This window comes from Ovis canadensis, chromosome 11 (assembly GCF_042477335.2).
Source record: "Ovis canadensis isolate MfBH-ARS-UI-01 breed Bighorn chromosome 11, ARS-UI_OviCan_v2, whole genome shotgun sequence".
NCBI classification, from domain to species: Eukaryota; Metazoa; Chordata; class Mammalia; order Artiodactyla; family Bovidae; genus Ovis; species Ovis canadensis.
In genome coordinates, this window is record NC_091255.1 from 58,051,348 (window position 1) to 58,068,442 (window position 17,095).

Here is a 17,095-nt window from a genome sequence, read left to right on the forward strand (position 1 = left end):
GATCAAACCCAGGTCTCCCGCACTGCGGGCGGATTCTTTACCAGCTGAGCCACCAGGGAAGCCCAAGAATACTGGAATGGGTAGCCTATCCCTTCTCCAGCTGATCTTCCTGACCCAGGAATCGAACCGATGTCTCCTGAGTTGCAGATTCTTTACCAGCTGAGCTATCAGGGAAGTCCATGAATAACCATTAGATTTTATGAAATGCCTCTATGTACTTACTGAGATCATCATGTAGTGATTCTTCTTTTTTTTCTTTCAATATGATCTGTGACATTAATTGGCTCTCAGATATTAAAGCAACCTTGCATTTCTGGGATAAATCCCACCTGATTATAGTGTATAATCCTTTTTATATGTTGCTGATATTTTGTCAAGGACTTTTTAATCTGTATCCATGTGGGATATTGTTCTGTACTTTTCTTGTGATGTTATTTTCTTCAGTATCAAGTAATATGAGCCTCAGAGAATGAGCTGGGAAGTAATGCTTCCTCTTCATTTTTCTGGGAGACTTTGTAAAGGTGGGATGTTCTTTATTCTTTGAATGTTTATGGAATTCACCATCTGAGTTTTTCAAATTACTAGTTCTTTTTTTTTTTTTTCACTTCTTATATAGATCTATTCAGATTCTATATTTCTTCAGTCGGTTTTAGTAATTCATGTCTTTCCAGAAATTTGTTCATTTCATTTAAATTGTCTAAATTGTTGGCATGTAGTTACTTATAGTACTCTCTCATAGTCCTTTTAACTTTTGTGAAGTCAGAGCTGCTGTCTTATTTTTTCACTCCTGAATCAGGTATTTGTGTCTTTTGTTTTCCTTGGTCTGTCTAGCTCAGGAGTCTACAGACAGCAGCTCATAGGCCAAACCCACTGGCAGCCTGTTTTTGTATAGCCTCTGAGCTAAAAATGGTCTTTATATTTTTAAAGTGTTGTAAAAACAAGACAACAACAAAAAAGAATATTGACAGAACCCATATGTGGCAGAAAAGCTAAAATATTTACTATCTGACCCTTTACAGAAAAAGCTTGTTCATCTCCAGTCTAGCTAAACGTTTGATACATTTATTGATGTTTTCAAAAGACCAACCATTGTTTTAATTGATTATCTGTTTTTCTTTTTCTTTTTTTTTTCCTGCTTCATTGATTCCTGCCATAATCTTTGTCTTCCTTCTGCTTACTTTTGGTTGAGTTTGCTTTGTGTGTGTGTGTGTGTGTGTGTGTATGGTTGGTTCCTAAGATCTTTCTTTGTTACTTTAGGCATTAACAGCTATAAAATTTTCTCCAAGAATTGCTGTATCTGTTTTGTATTGTGTCCTGTTTTCATTTTCATTCAAATACCTCAGAGTAGTTTCTGATTTCCTTTGTGATTTCTTCTTTAACCCATTGCCTATTTAGAAGTACATTGTTTATGTCCATATATTGGTGGTAGATTTCCCCAAATCCTATTTTTGAATTCTAATAATTTTATGTGGTCAGAGAACACCCTTTATATGCTTTTGTGTGCTGTGGCTAGTCGCTCAGTCATTTCTGACTCTTTGCAACCCTATGGACTGCAGCCCACCAGGCTCCTCTGTCCATGGGATTCTCCAGGCAAGAATTCTGGAGTGGGTTGCCATGCCCTCCTCCAGGGTCTCCCTTATTGCAGGCGGATTCTTTACCAACTCAGCCACCAGGGAAGCCCAAGAATACTGGAGTGGGTATCCTATCCCTTCTCCAGGGGATCTGATCTTTAAAATTTTACAATCCCTTTTTTGTGGTGTAGTATACAGTCTGTTTGGAGAAGGCAATGGCACCCTACTCCAGTACTCTTGCCTGGAAAATCCCATGGATGGAGGAGCCTGGTGGGCTGCAGTCCATGGGGTCACTAAGAGTCGGACGTGACTGAGCGACTTCCCTTTCATGTTTCACTTTTATGCATTGGAGAAGGAAATGGCAACCCACTCCAGTGTTCTTGCCTGGAGAACCCCAGGAACTGCGGAGCCTGGTGGGCTGCCATCTATGGGGTTGCACAGAGTCGGACACAACTGAAGTGACTTAGGAGCAGCAGCATACAGTCTGTTGTTATTGGGTGGGAGTTCCATAGGTAGATGTCAGCAAGTTGATGTTATTGGGTGGGTGTCCATAGACAGAAGTCAGCTGGTTGATGTTGTTGGTTGGTGGTGCTCATATCATCTGTAGCTGCACTATTTTGTCAAGTTATTCTGTCCATTCTTTTTAAAATATATTTATTTTTTATTGAAGGATAATTGCTTTACAGAATTTTGTTTTCTGTCAAACATGAATCAGACATAGGTATACATATATCCCCTCCCTTTCAAACCTCCCTCTCATCTCCCTCCCCATCCCACCCCTCTAGGTCGATACAGAGCCCCTGTTTGAGTTTCCTGAGCCATACAGCAAATTCCCCTTGGCTATCTATTTTACATATGGTAGAAGTCATTTGAGTCTATTCTGTCCATTCTTGATGGTGGCTTATTGAAGTCTCCAACTCTTATTGTTGAATTGTCTATTTTTCTCTTCAATACCATTCATTTTTGTTTCTTTTTGTTCCACTGTTGTTATATACATGCCTATTTATAATTGTTATATCTTTCTGATGGATTGACCATTCTGTCAATGTTTAATGTCTCTCTTAGTTTCTTTTAATGTTCTTTGTTTTAAAGTCTGTTCTGATTCGTGTTAGTAAAACTACGTCTCTCTTATGGTTATAGTTTGCTTGCTGTATCTTTTTCCATTCTTTTACTTTAATCTATTTGTGTCTTTGAACCTGAATTTTTGTCTCTTGTAAATAGCTTATAGGTAGAACTTGTTTTTGTTTTTGTGTGTGTGTGTATGTGTGTTTTATTGCAGTTTGACAACTTTTACCTTTGATTAGAGTTTTGAATTTATTCACATAATTTAAGTTTTTTACAATTGGATTTATGTCTGCCATTTTGCTATTTATTTTCTTTTCTATTTTCTATGACTCATATTATTTTTGTTCCTCTGTTCTTTATTTACTGCTTCCCTTTAAAAAAAAATGAAATAGATATTTTCTGCTAAGTCACTTCAGTCGTGTCCAACTCTGTGCGACCCCATAAACGGCAGCCCGCCAGGCTCCCCCGTCCCTGGGACTCTCCAGGCAAGAACACTGGAGTGGGTTGCCATTTCCTTCTCCAATGCATGAAAGTGAAAAGTGAAAGGGAAGTCTTTCGGTCGTGTCCGACTCTTAGTGACCCCATGGACTGCAGCCTACCAGGCTCCTCCATCCATGGGATTTTCTAGGCAAGAGTACTGGAGTAGGGTGCCATCGCCTTCTCCAAGATATTTTCTAGTGTACTATTTGTAATAAATTATTGATTTTTAACTCTTTTTAAATTATTTTCTTAATGGTTGCCTTGGGAAGTCTTTTATTATCTGTTCTTTTGTGTGTTTTTACTTACATGTCCAGTTGTCTTTGTGTATTGGCCATTGTATTTGAATACTTCTCTGTGGTGTTAATTTGAGGCCATGGATGAAAGTTTTTTCCCTCAGAGATTTTCCTCTGCTTCTTCCAGGTGCTTGGGAGAACCACCATCCTGGGACCCTTGTTACCCTGTTTTGAGGCTTCTGGGCTTTTAGGCTTCATATCCCATTCACCTTTTGAGGAAGTAACCTGCCTTAGCCTGAGCTCAGAACTGTTGTGGGTTGAAAGCTGGCCCCGCCCCGACTCCCAGTCTTGAGCAGACCGCTGACTCTGATCTCCATTCCCTGCAGCCTCGCAGGGTTACCAGAACCATGGCTCAGAGTTTAGCTCTTTCTCATAGATCAGTGAGGACTTGCGGGCAGAGGTGGCTTGCTTCCTCTCTCAGCTGATGATTCTCAGAGATTTGGGCTCAAGGTAGTGAGCTACCTTGTTAACTCTCTGTTTAAGACTCTTTCAGTATCTTTGGGAACTGTTTGTGTGCCATTAGCCTGTCATTTCTGCAACTGGATGTGGAGGCGTTGTGACCTCTGTGGGGGTCCTGCCCTGCCATGACTTAGTTACTCAGGCTAAGTAGCAAATCACAGAAGACAGCTTCTCTCAAGCAGACTCGCTTCCCCTCAGTGTCTCAGGCTTCAGGAAAATGTAGGTGAGTCACGTGCGTGAGTCCCTGATGCTGTGCTTTGGAAATCGGCTCTCGGCGTGCAGATGGGGCTTCCTCTGCTCTCTCCCCTGTCCTTCAGGGTCCTCTGTGTGAAATGTGCATCCTGAGGTTGAGGTGTGACCAGGGAATTGCTACCTGTGTCTTCAAATCTTGTCCAAAAGTCAAGCATAGGGAGACTTAACATCGACCTTGCTTTCTTCACAGATCTCCTTGACTGTAGGCTGCTATTTCCTTCATCTGCAAGTGGTTCCTCCTGCCCCTCACCCATCCTGGGAGTTGGTCATCCCTGGGGGTCCACAGCCTTGCTCCCTCAGGACCACCCTCTATTCACAAGCTACTGAACTCAAAGATGCAGGTTTCTTTTAACTCAAATTCTTTGACCAGATTAGTTTTTCTCTACCCAACATTCTTATGGTCAGAAAGGGAACAGTGTTTCATCTTGAATTAGTGTTATTTTTATAATACATTAAAATTCTTTCCCCTTGGCTGCCAAGAATATTTCTTACCTGGTAATCATCGTGGAATCTTGCACACTTTCAGCAAATAAATCTGGAGGTTTTGAACCCTTCCCTCCTGTGGTAGGGAAAATCTGTTTCCAGATACACCTTGGGATCAGGACATGCAGACTCTGGGTTTTTGTAGTTCATGCTTGATGACCTTTTATATCCATCCTGTAGGCCCCCTCCTGTTTGCATTGCAGATACCAGCTGACTTTTATTAAAACCAGCTCCTGGTATTGGGTACCAGCTGTGAGCACAGTGATCTTGACCAGAGCAGGCCCCCTCCCTGGGATGGACATCAATGAAAGGCAGTGGGATCACGGCAGAAACACATCTGGGCTTGTTATTAAAGTATCACATCACTTTTCATGTATAATAAAGACCTTTTCATGCTCCCATCTTTCAGCAAGCTTTTCCTCTTTCAAAATGGTCTTGGGAGAGCAAGGAGCTTATCTGTAATCTGCAGTCACTGTGCAGCTGAGACAGTCTGTTACCCTGTTACGCTATCACTTTTTGACTTGAATGTTTACTCATTTTGTTCATCTTTGAGCTTCTCAGCTTAGGGTCAGGGGTGTGTTAAATGTCTCCTGTATGCTCCTTGTACTTGCAGATGTTCACTTTATTCAGACACCTAGCAGCAGAGGTGATAGAAGACTGTATTAGAATGTTCTTGAGAGCTAAGACTTTTGGGGCAATTTTGCTTTTTGTGTAAATCCTTGAGCTGTACAACTGGACCTGCATTCAAATTTTAATCCTGACGTGTAATTGCTATGAGATCTTGAATGGGTTCTGTAGAGATTCCAAACCTTGGTTTCCTTGGCAAAAAATGGGGGTAATACTAGCTGCTCTGCCTCCAACTGTAGAAGATGGTGATAAATAGCACACACACAAAAAAAGAGTGTTGTGTAAATGGTGAGGTGAATTGAAAATACAATTCCGCCCTGAACAGACACTTCATTTACTCGGCAAATATTTTTGAGGTCCAGCCAAATACACCAGCTGAGCTGGTTCACACACCATCCCCATTGCAGTGGCTGTCTTGGTGTCATTGAGTGTGTATGGGAACTAGAGGCCAGAGGCTTGTGGTGCTGTTCCCGGGGTTCTCACCTGAGTTTGGAGGAAGTGGGGCTTGCGTGTGTGGTGCTAAGGTCCCAGGGGAGGTCATGCTGTGGGCAGAGGCCAGCGCTGACCCTGACCCTGTCTGTGGCTTCCTCAACCCTCCCCACTTTCACTTTGAAACACTCGCCTAGTCCTATGCTGACCCGTGCACCTTCCCACTTGTCACCAGGAGTGGGGGCTGGTTTAGGAAACCCTCAGAATTTCTAGGATTCAGCATGAGGCCACCTGACACGGGGTCACTTTTCAGGAATTTAATCAATAGACCTCCCCTTTCAGGGAAATTTCCCGCGTTTGTCTCTGCTCTGCTGCTTTGCTGTACCCTTTCTGGGAGAGAAATAGGCTGAGCTCTAGCATAACTTCTTTTTATTCTCCTCACATTGCTCTCCCCACCCCCCAACCCCTACCCCAACCGCCACTTCAGTTTTCCTTGTTTTCCTTTTTACTGTCTGAGCAGCCAGGGAAGCCCCCCTGGTTTTCCTTTTTAAGATTCCCAGCTGTGGTTGACCACGCACATGCCCACAAGCATGGTCCTGATGGGAGCCAGGGAAGGATTCCCGCCTGGAATAGACAGCTCCTCCACTCCTGTTCTGACAGCTTCCTCCCTGCGTTTCTCTTCCTGCCTGCTGAGGGCGCCACTGTGCATGGAGGGGCCCCTGCCCTGCCAATCCCCTCCCCCTCCCCTCCCTCCCCTCCCCCTCCCCTCCCTCCCCTCCCCCTCTCCCTCCCTTTTCCTCCCCCTTCCCTCCCTTTCCCTCCCCCTTCCCTCCCTTTCCCTCCCCTCCCTCCCTTTCCCTCCCCTCCCTCCCTTTCCCTCCCCTCCCTCCCCTCTCCCTCCCCTCCCCCTTCCCTCCCTCCTCCCCTTTCATCACCTCCTTTCCCTCCTCCTCACATTAGCCACAAGCTTCCTCTCAGCTTACTTCATCTGCAGTTCATTTGATTAGCACATTAGCTCATGAGGCTATGTTGAAGAAATGAGAGACACAAATACAAATCTTTCCGTTTATCTCATTGCTCAGTTTAAAGATAAATATCCTCCCAATGACATTATTTTTAGCTCTTCTATTGGGCATATTGATACCATATTTGAATTTTTATCAATTTTAAGGCAGTTTTAAAATTGTGAGATGAAACATACCTATAGAAAAATACACAGAACATACATGTACACTTTAAAGATTAATTAGGAAGTAAATACACGTGTATTTACCTCCCAGCAAGTAACTGCATTGCTAATACTTAAGAGTTATACCCTGATCCCCTCTCTACAAAGTCACCACTATTTTGACTTTGGGATTCTAATTGTCTTGCTTTCTTTATGGTAGTTCATATTATATGTATGTGTGTATCTTAAATAATCACGTTAATTTTGCTTGATTTTTGATTTTAAATAAATGGAATAATACTATATATATTCTATTGTCTCGCCTCTTTCCCTCGGCATTGTAGCTGTGAAATTCACTTATGTGTGTGTAGCTGTCTTTCACTCTCAGACCGCAATGGTATTTGACTATAGAGATGCACACGATTTGCTTACCTTTGCTGGTCTGTGTGAACATCAAGCTGTTCCCCATTTTGAACAACACTGTGGTGAACATTTCTCTACACCTCTCTGGTGTGTATATGTAAGCCTTTTTCTGCCCATTGAGTAAATTAAGTTACTGGCTCTCGGGGATCAGAGTCTCCATCTTGCTGGACGTGCCCCACTGTCTTCCTCAGACCCTCATTCCTGCCTGCTGTGTGGTTCTTACTGGAATTGTCCAGCTTCTCACTCGTGCTCCACTGCATCCTGGGCAGCTGAGTTTCCCGGATGCTTGATGGGGTCGTGGGTCACTGGGCACTGTCTGCACTGCCTGTTCTGGTCTCCTGCCTGCTTTGCCGTCAGGCTGTCTGTCTTCTTGCTTGTTTGTCACAGTTGCTTCCTGGAGTTTCTTTTTTTTTTAATTTATTTATTTTTAATTGAAGGATAATTTACAGTATTGTGTGGGTTTCTGCCATATATCAACATGAATCAGCCATAGGCATGCATATATCCCCTCCCTTTTAAACTTCCTTCCCCACTTGCACAATTCTTTTTTTTTTCTTTTTTATTTATTTTAATTGGAGGCTAATTACTTTACAATATTGTAGTGGTTTTTGCTGCTTTGCTGTCGGGCTGTCTGTCTTCTTGCTTGTTTGTCAGAGTTGCTTCCTGGAGTTTCAAGTGTGTTCCCTCCTGCAGGACGACGTGATGATGCCTCAGAGAGTGAGGCTGCAACACGAAGCCGCTTTGCGACACCCGGAAAGTGTGAGTATGGATGTTTATGCATGTCTCTACAAATTTTGGTAGAAATGCCGTTATAGTGTTTTTAGATTAGGATTCTTCCTTAGGACTGAGAGAGTCAGTTTGTAGCCAGACTGCCCTCTTGGAGAAAGATGTGTGCCTGGTGTGTCCACACGCTCACAGGTGTTTTCCTTTCAAGAAAAATGTGCTTCTTGTTTTGAGTAGCACTTGTTACTTTCAAATGGGTCCAGAGGGGTTTTAAATTTATTTTTTGGCTTGGTTTATTTCTGTCAGCATTTTTGAAGCTGTGTGCCTTGGACATGAAAGCAGATTGAGAGCTGTAGGGTGTATCAGTTTAAAAAAACTTATTATCTGCATAACCTCAGACTACGCTCTCATCTTTAGAATGGCTTCCTCAATGGCTCCCATGAGTGAGGCTCGCCAGGACCCGTCCTCCAGGCCAGGGAGGCTCACGTCCCCCCACAGGAGCCCCGTGTAGGGGAGCATCTCCCACCCACTTAAACTTGGAAGGACATCTCAGGCCCATGGGTCACTCGCCCCCTTGAGGTTCAGGGTCCAGGGTGTCTGACCACAGGACTCACTGCTCAGATATCTGTGCTGAAGTTTTAATACAAACATCTTTGAATCCCTGGTTTTGAAGGTGGGAAGGAGAAGGTCCAGACTGTCTTGGGTGCGTGTGCCTGGCTGCCGAGGAACGGCCCCTGGGTTTTGCTCACCTCTGTCTCCCTGTGCTGTGTCCACCCACAGTGTCTCCAGGTCGTGAGTGCACAAGCCCCTGAGATCTGACCCCGGTTGTCTGTGAGGCCCGAGACTATGCATTTCTCACGGGCTCCAGGTGCTATATTTGACTGACTATTGCCACTTGGCCTTCATGAAGGAGAGAGCCGGTTCCTGGCTCAGGGCTCAGGGCTCAAAGCATGCACCCCATGAAACATGTACTGAGTTACGACAAAGGTTCAAAAACATACTTCCTTCAGATGGTTTCTCAAGGAGTTTGAAGGATGTTTCTTCATCCAAGATGAATTCTTTTTCTTCCAATAGCCCCTAATTTTGGAGCTCTGAATTCAATCTGCTGATTTTCTCCTTCTAAGAAACAAAGATCTGTATAGTCAAAGCTATGGTTTTTCCAGTAGTCATATAGTGAGAGTTGGGCCATAAAGAAGGCTGAGCACCAAAGAATTGATGCTTTTGAACTGTGGTGTTGGAGAAGACTCTTGAGAGTCCCTTGGACTGCAAGGAAATCAAACCAGTCAATCCTAAAGGAAATCAACCTTAAATATTCATTGGAAGGACTGATGCTGAAGCTGAAGCTCCAATACTTTGGCCACCTGATGCAAAGAAGTGACTCACTGAAAAAAATCCTGATGCTGGGAAGGATTGAAGGCAGTAGGAGAAGGGGACAACAGAGGATGAGATGGTTGGATGGCATCACCGACTCGATGTACATGAGTTTGAATAAGGTCCAGGAGATGGTGAAGGACAGGGAAGCCTGGCACGCTGCAGTCCATTAGTTTGCAAAGAGTCAGACACCAGTGAGTGATTGAACAACAACAGCAACAAAGAAATGTACCCCTCCTGCTGTGTCCGACGGCCTAGCCCCACACACGTGACTAGGCTCTAGGACTTGGCTGTCCTGTGAACACACCTGCACACTCCTCCTGAGAGCTTTTGTTGTCTTTTCATGGAATAGGTGATTTTCACAACCTTAAGTTTGATGTTGAGGATTCTTATTCCCTAAATTGTGGTTACACTTATATTGCTTACATTTAAACATTGTTAATATAAACAGGTCCTTGAAATATGCCTGTAAGAAGATAAAAATGGTTGTCAGCTATGTCTTGAGAGTCTACGCCACTGCTTCTCAGGCTGAACGTTTCCAGAAGGCTGGACTTGAGAGAGGCTCGAAAATGCCCAGCTGCTCCTTTATTGACAAATGGCCCTTTGGCCAAGGTAGCATCAAGGGAACCAGTGTGTGGCCTGGGGGCTGGTGTCGCTGACTCACTACGGCTGCTGGAATCCTTGGGCCGGTTCCTCATGGCCCAGAGTCTGTTCTGTGACCAGGAGGTCAGGGGTGGTGGTAGCTAGAGCCGCCTTTGGAAAGGAACCCGCATCCTCTACTCTGGCTCAGCAGCCAGCACTGCCTACCAGAAGCTGCTCCCAGTGCTCCCAGGTCCATCTGCAGTGTCTCAGAGGTCTGCTCTTCCCAGAAAACTCCCCTGCATGCTGACCAGGGCCTGTGGGTTTGTATGTGTCCTTGCCCTAGCCACCTCCCCCATTCCCACAGGTGGACATCCCAGGCTTCCGGAGCCTTGGAGCTGTCTGAATGAGACCAGGCTGCAGTACCAGTCCCTCTGTGGGTTGTGCCAGCGTATGACACTAGCTTGCCTGCAGACCTGCTCTATCCATGGGTCCTAGGGGAGCCCCATGAGGCTGTGGGTGCAGCTGAGGAAGAGGTCGGAGCCACAGGTGGGTGACCTGGGACCTCCACTGTCGTCTGCATAGCTGTAGGGCCACTTGACCTCATGCTTCAGTGTGGTCTGAGAGTGCCCAGCTGCTGGTGGGCAGTGTGACCATGTGCCCCAGCCACATCACGTTGACTGGCCCACAGCTCTGTGTCACAGGGTTCTGGGGCTTGTGCTATGACAGCCCTGTTGGGGCTGCTGGTCTCCTTGTTGACCACCACCAACTTCCTCCAGGGCTCTGTAGCCTGAGAGCCAGACAGCAGGCCTATATTTCTCCAGACTCCACTCTCAACAAGGTCAGGGGTAAACAGGACCCCAAGAGGACCAGGGAGACCTGCCCAGTCCTGTGCCTCTCTCTCTGTGGACCCTCACCTCAGAGAGGGAGATGTGGTGCCCAGACCTCTGGACCTGAACGTCTTGCTCACCAAGTGCCACAGATGTCCTCAACGGGGTGGCCAGTGAGGGAATGTCCAGCATCCAGACCACGGAACAAAGTGAAGACAGCAGAGAGGGTCCCTAGTGCTGACTTGCTGATGCAGTGTGTGAGCGAGACAAGTGGTTCTGCAGGGGTGTGTGGGGACCAGCACCCCCATCCTGCAAGCCTCCAGGATGGCCCAACCTCTGCCTTTTTTTCAGAATGTGATGTGGTGTTGGATTCCACTCACCTGGCCCTTCTCTTACATGCACCCCCAGTCACATTCCAGGGAACCCACGTGAGGGCTCGGCCAGGCACTGAGCCTGCGCTCTCTGATTGCACCTCAGGAACCCGAAAGTGGTCGTTGGTAGGGCCTGTGTGCGCATGAGCCCAGGTTATCACTGACCCATGGACCCTTGCTCCAGTGGCGTGATGGGCCTGGTGTTGCCGGTGTCCTGTGTCCAGCTGCCTCACATGATCAGGGTCGCCTCCTAGCCCTACATCCTGCATCCTGGGTGCATCGCCCTTGGCATCGCAGGTCCGTCCTCATGGGTGGGGCCTCTCCCTCAGCTGTCGGGCCTAAGTCTGAGAACGTGTCCAGGCTGGAGACACCAGAGGTGATTTTCACATAACTGGATATGGCACACAGTTTCCAAACATGGACAACATCTTTTGCATTGAAAGAAATTTTGTGTGAAGAATTTTGTAACCAGTGTTGACATTGTAGAGAGTGAGATACGTTTAGATATATTGTTCCCCCCACTTTTTTGTGATTGGCTCACATGTGAAGTTACTTTTGGCGGTTCTCACTGGAAAAGGTCAGTTTTCATTCCAATCCCAAAGAAAGGGAATGCCAGAGAAGTTCCAACTACTGTATATTTGTGCTCATTTCACATGCTAGCAAGGTAATGCTCAAAATCCCTCAAGCTAGTCTTAAACAATTTGTGAACTGAGAACTTCCAGAGGTACAAGCTGGGTTTAGAAAAGACAGAGGAACCAAAGATCGAAATTGCCAACATCCATTGGATAATAGAAAAAGCAAGGAAATTCCAGAAAACATCTACTTTTGCATCATTGACTACACTAAAGCCTTTGACTGTGTGCATCACAACAAACTGTGGAAAATTCTTAGAGATGAGAATACCAGACCACCTTACCTGCCTCCTGAGAAACCTGTATACAGGTCAAGAAGCAACAGTTAGAACCAGACATGGAACAATGGACTGGTTCAGAATTGGGAAAGGAGTACATCAAGGCTGTATACTGTCACCCTACTTATTTAACTTATATGCAGAGTACACCATGTGAAATGCTGGGCTGAATGAATCACAAGCCAAAATCAAGATTGCTGGGAAAAATATCAACAACCTCAGATATGCAGTGATACCACTCTAATGACAGAAAGCAAAGAGGAACTAAAAAGTCTCTTGATGAGAGTGAAAGAAGAGAGTGAAAAAGCTGGCTTAAAACTCAACATTCAAAAAATGAAGATCATGGCATCTGGTCGCATCACTTCGTGGTAAATAGATAGACAAGAAGTAGAAACAGTGACAGATTTTATTTTCCCAGGCTCCAAAATCACTGCAGTGACTGCAACCATGAAGTTAAAAGATGCTTATTCCTTGGAAGAAAAGCTATGACAAACCTAGACAGAATATTAAAAAGCAGAGACATCACTGCCAACAGAGGTCTGCATAGTCAAAGCTGTGGTCTTTCCAGTAGTCATGTATTGATGTGAAAGTTGGGCCGTAAAGAAGGCTAAGCATCGAAGAATTGATGCTTTCAAATTGTGGTGTTGGAAAAGACTCTTGAGAGTCCCTTAGACTGCAAAGAGATCAAACCATTTCATTGTAAAGGAAATCAACACTGAATATTCATTGGAGGGACTGATACTGAAGCTGAAGCTCCAATACTTTGGCCACCTGATGCAAAGAGCTGACTCATTGGAAAAGACCCTGATGCTGGAAAGGATGAAGGCAGGAGGAGAAGGGGGCAACAGAGGATGAGATGGCTGGATGAGATCACCGACTCAATGGACATGAATTTGAGCAAGGTCCAGGAGATGGTGAAGGACAAGGAATCCTAGCATGCTGCAGGCTATGGGGTCGCAAAGAGTTGGACACAACTGAGCAACTGAACCACAACATGTAAGTTCAAAGACCTTGAAATCTAGGGATATATAAAGAATTTGGGGAAAATATAGACCATGTCAGTTTATGTTGTGAAGTGAAAGTCACTCAGTCGTGTCCAGCTCTTTGCGACCCCATGGACTATACAGTCCATGGAATTCTCCAGGCCAGAATACCGGAGTGGGTAGCCTTTCCCTTCTCCAGGGGATCTTCCCAACCCAGGGATTGAACCCAGGTCTCCCGCGTTGCAGGCTGAGTCTTTACCGCCTGCAATACAGTAAAGCTTATCTTAATCTTCCAGTTTGTCTTAATCTTAATTGAAACACATTGTCTTGTCCTTTTATAAGGTTTGAGGTTAGGGCTTTTCTCGCTAAGCTTGTGTTAAGTGCACTGGATACTCTGATCCAACAAAGGAGAAGCTTTGCTCCCGGCAGTGGAGCAGCTGTGCCTCCTCCTGCCCCACATCACAGGTCTGCAGCGAGACCAGGGATTCAGAGCAGCCCTGCTGCACTAGACAAAACCAGCTCAAGGGTTGTTGCTGTGGGGCCGGGTTTTATAAAAGTCATGACCTACAAAAATCTTGATTTGCAGTTGCCAGTTGGTGGTTTTGTTGATTATATCATATAGTTTGTTTGGAAAGAATGAAATGAATGCTAAGTATATGTTTGTCCTTGGTCATTACTTTAAGGCCATTTACAAGAAAGCCATTTGATTATGAGGGTGGCCACGCCCATAAATCGTGCAGCTGCACATTCTCTGCAGAGCTTCTGAGATGGCGTGTCGGGCGTTTCCCCACCCACCTGTGGAGCATTTTGGAGCGGAGATCCACTCTGGGACAGGAGTTGGGTGGGCTCAGGGAAGCTGCTGTGTTTGGTCCGGGCCCCTCCCTGAGGGGTCACCTGTGATGGGCAGAGGTGGGAAGCTCTGTATTCTCAGGAATATGGAGGCACTGAGGATGGAGGTGGGAAGGAGGCAGGGAGCACCCTGCAGAGGTTCATGGCGACCCAGAGCTTTTCCAGCACTCCTGGGCGGGTCCTTCCCTGTGGTCGTGGGACAGGGCGGTGGCAGGACCTCCCTACATCCTGGATGTGAGTCTCCAGGGGGCTCAGGAGGAGTCCTTGGTGACCTGGCCTTTGCCCACCCTGCCTGGTGGGAACATGAGGCGGGAGGTAGGCACTGTGGATCAGTCTCCATCTTCAGGTGACACCAGGGCCGTCATCTCCCCTCTGCTCAGTGCAGCCTCATCCCGCCCTGTGGGGGTGGCTACCGTGCCTCCACAGAGAGGCGCTGACTTGGTCAGGCTGAGGGTGTGCCTGGGGATGGTGCAGCCTCATCCCGCCCTGTGGGGGTGGCTACCGTGCCTCCACAGAGAGGCGCTGACTTGGTTGGCTGAGTGTGTGCCTGGGAATGGTGCAGCCTCATCCCGCCCTGTGGGGGTGGCTACCGTGCCTCCACAGAGAGGCGCTGACTTGGTTGGCTGAGTGTGTGCCCGGGAACGGCGCCGGCGCTGCAGAGAGGGCACAGCTGTTTGAAGGGGCTGACAAGGAGCTCATGCTACACGAGGCTGGGAGGTGGGTGGGTCTGCTGTCAGCACCTAAAGCCCAGTAGGCGCCGCCTCACTTTGGCTCAGTCCTCACTTTGGCTCAGTCCTCACTTTGGCTCAGTCCTCACTGCACCTCACACACAGTGGGCACCATCTGTGTACCCAGCAGAGGCTGGAAGAAGTGAGTGCAGATGGGGGCTTCACTTAGTCACATAGGACGGAGTCTGGTGGCCAGACTCCATGGTCCAGCTCTGCCTCACAGTGCAAGAGACTGGCTGGGGAGCCTTCTGGCCTGCAGTGCCTGGGGATCGGTTTGCAGGTGGGCTTGGGGGCCTCTGTGTCCACGGCTGGCCCTGATGGAGCCTGGGGAGGGGGCGTGTTGCAGGCCAGGCACCCATCTCTTGGTATTTGGGGGGTGGGGTGAGTCGAGAAGGGAAGGCTACAAGAGCCCTGCTGAAGATAGACCTGGTCCAGTGCCTGGGAGATTCGAGAGGCAGAGGCGATGAGGGCACCTCACCTTCTACCGTCCGGAGAAGTTTCTCAGGTTAAAAATCACAGTGATGGAGCGGTGTTCTTCCGCATCTGCCCCATGTTGACGTGACTACCACACGTGGACAACACACGTCTATGTGTTTAGGTTTCGTGGAGCGTGGCCGCCCCACATCCCAGTCACACCTGATACATACCGCTCTTGATGAGTAAACACAGGTGTGCCTCTCGGGAGCTAGGAGGGTGTTTGAATGACCCTGTTTCCTAGTGGTGATTGTTGCCCAGGTGATTACACGTTGATCTGTAAGTCATGATTTAGAAAAGATTTTTGATGACAAGAAGCATTTGGGAGTATGAAATAAGGAAAATAGTTAATCTAACTTAAAATATCAAAGCACTGCCTCCATTCCTAAATGTACCCACTTTAAGTATTTTGAGGATTGGATCTATAAGGCAATTAGTTCTTAATGAAATCTAATTTTTGTTTATATTTTAGTAATCTTTAAACTGTTGATAAACATAAATTAGGAACTAATTTCATAAATGTAGTTAATAAAATTTTATGCTTTACATTTCCCCCCACCCCTTATTTTTCATCTTCAGGCCGTGGTTCTGAGAGGCCTTGCGGGAGGGACCCTCCAGCAACACTGTGAGGACAGTGGGTGGGGAGGGTGGGCTGCCTTCCTCTCAGAATTCAAGGTGCAGGTCCTGGGCTCATTTTACAACTTCCTATTCAAGCTTGTTGTCTGGTTTGTTATGTGGGTTTGCAGTATAATTTCTCATTTCCATGAAGAACTGAGGTTAGTGAAGTTTAAAAAATTCAGTTTCTGGGACTTCCCTGATGGTCCAGTGGTGAAAACTCAATGCTCCTAATGCAGGGAACCCAGGTTTGATCCCTGTTTGGGGAGCTAGATCCTATATGCAGCTAAAGATCCCATGAGCTGCAACTAAGACCCAGCTCAGCCAAATAAATAAAAATAATTAATTTTTTAAAATAAATTTAAAACCTCAGTTCCTCAGTAAGAGCTTGAATGTGGGTACTGATCCCAGCAACAGCCAAGCCAAGCCACCTTGCACTGGCACCCCTCCTAACTCGGCCACATGCCAGTCCCTTCCTCCTTTTTATTTTTTTCTATTTTACTGACTTTTGCTGTTTATTACTGTGTTCCTTCTGTATTTTATGTAATTGGTCTTCATCTTCTGGTCTGGGTTTTGCCTCGAGCCTCTCTCCTCCTGGTTTCCTCTTCTCCGTGTTTTGCTCCGTGATCCCCTCTACCTGCGCTGTTGCTCTATCAGCTACACCTCTCTGTCTCCCTAGTTCCCAGGGGTCGGCTTAGGGCCGTGTGCAGTGTGTACCTTGTCCCTTACACTCTACCGCAGATAGATGGCAGAGTCTCACGTGGAGCATGAGATTACAGGATCACATCCTGTCACACAGTTTATGCTGTAAACCCCACGCTATTTGTTTTTATTTTTACCAAAATGAACTATCTTATAAAGAGGTTACAGATGGCAAAATGTCTCCAGCTTTTACACGTTTACCATTACTGCCACTTACCATTCCTTCTTATCAGTCAGATCGTCTTCTTTCCCCCAAAGAGCTTCCTTCATCTCCTTTGGTAATTTAACTCTTCTTGTGATGAATTATTTTGGCTTTTGTTTTTCTGAAAAAGTCTCTTTTGCTTTAAATTTTGAAAGCTATAGTAGCTGGCTAATGAATTCTAGGTTGAGGTCCTTTCTTTCATTAAAGATGCCTCTCCCTGGCCCTTCCCGGTGGTCCAGTGGCTAAGACTGTGCTCCGAATGCAGGGGGCCTGGTTTTGATCCCTGGTCAGGGAGCTAGATCCCGCATGCCTCAGCTAAGAGTTTGCATGTTGCAACTTGAAAAAAGATCCTGCATGATGCAACAAAGATTGAAGATTATGCATGCCACATCTAAGACCAGGCTCAGCCAAATAAATACAAATAAAATATTTTTTTAAAAAGATCCCTCCCCCTTGTCTGGTTTCCATAGCTTCTGCCAAGAAGTCTGCTGCCTTCCTTATGCCTCTC

At 46.3% G+C, this 17,095-nt stretch overlaps 1 protein-coding gene across 13 annotated transcripts in view; it reads left to right on the top strand.

Moving 5' to 3' along the window:
- B3GNTL1 (UDP-GlcNAc:betaGal beta-1,3-N-acetylglucosaminyltransferase like 1) overlaps positions 1–17,095 on the top strand; it is a 131,732-nt gene that overhangs the window by 36,581 nt on the left and 78,056 nt on the right. For all 13 annotated transcript variants that reach the window (XR_011246830.1, XR_011246827.1, XR_011246828.1 and 10 more), the window contains one exon: positions 7,944–8,009. Coding sequence is in view for 6 of the 13 variants with exons in the window: in XM_069541856.1 (XP_069397957.1) it covers positions 7,944–8,009 (66 nt within the window). In the remaining 7 variants the exon portion in view is untranslated. The remainder of the gene's footprint in view (positions 1–7,943; positions 8,010–17,095) is intronic.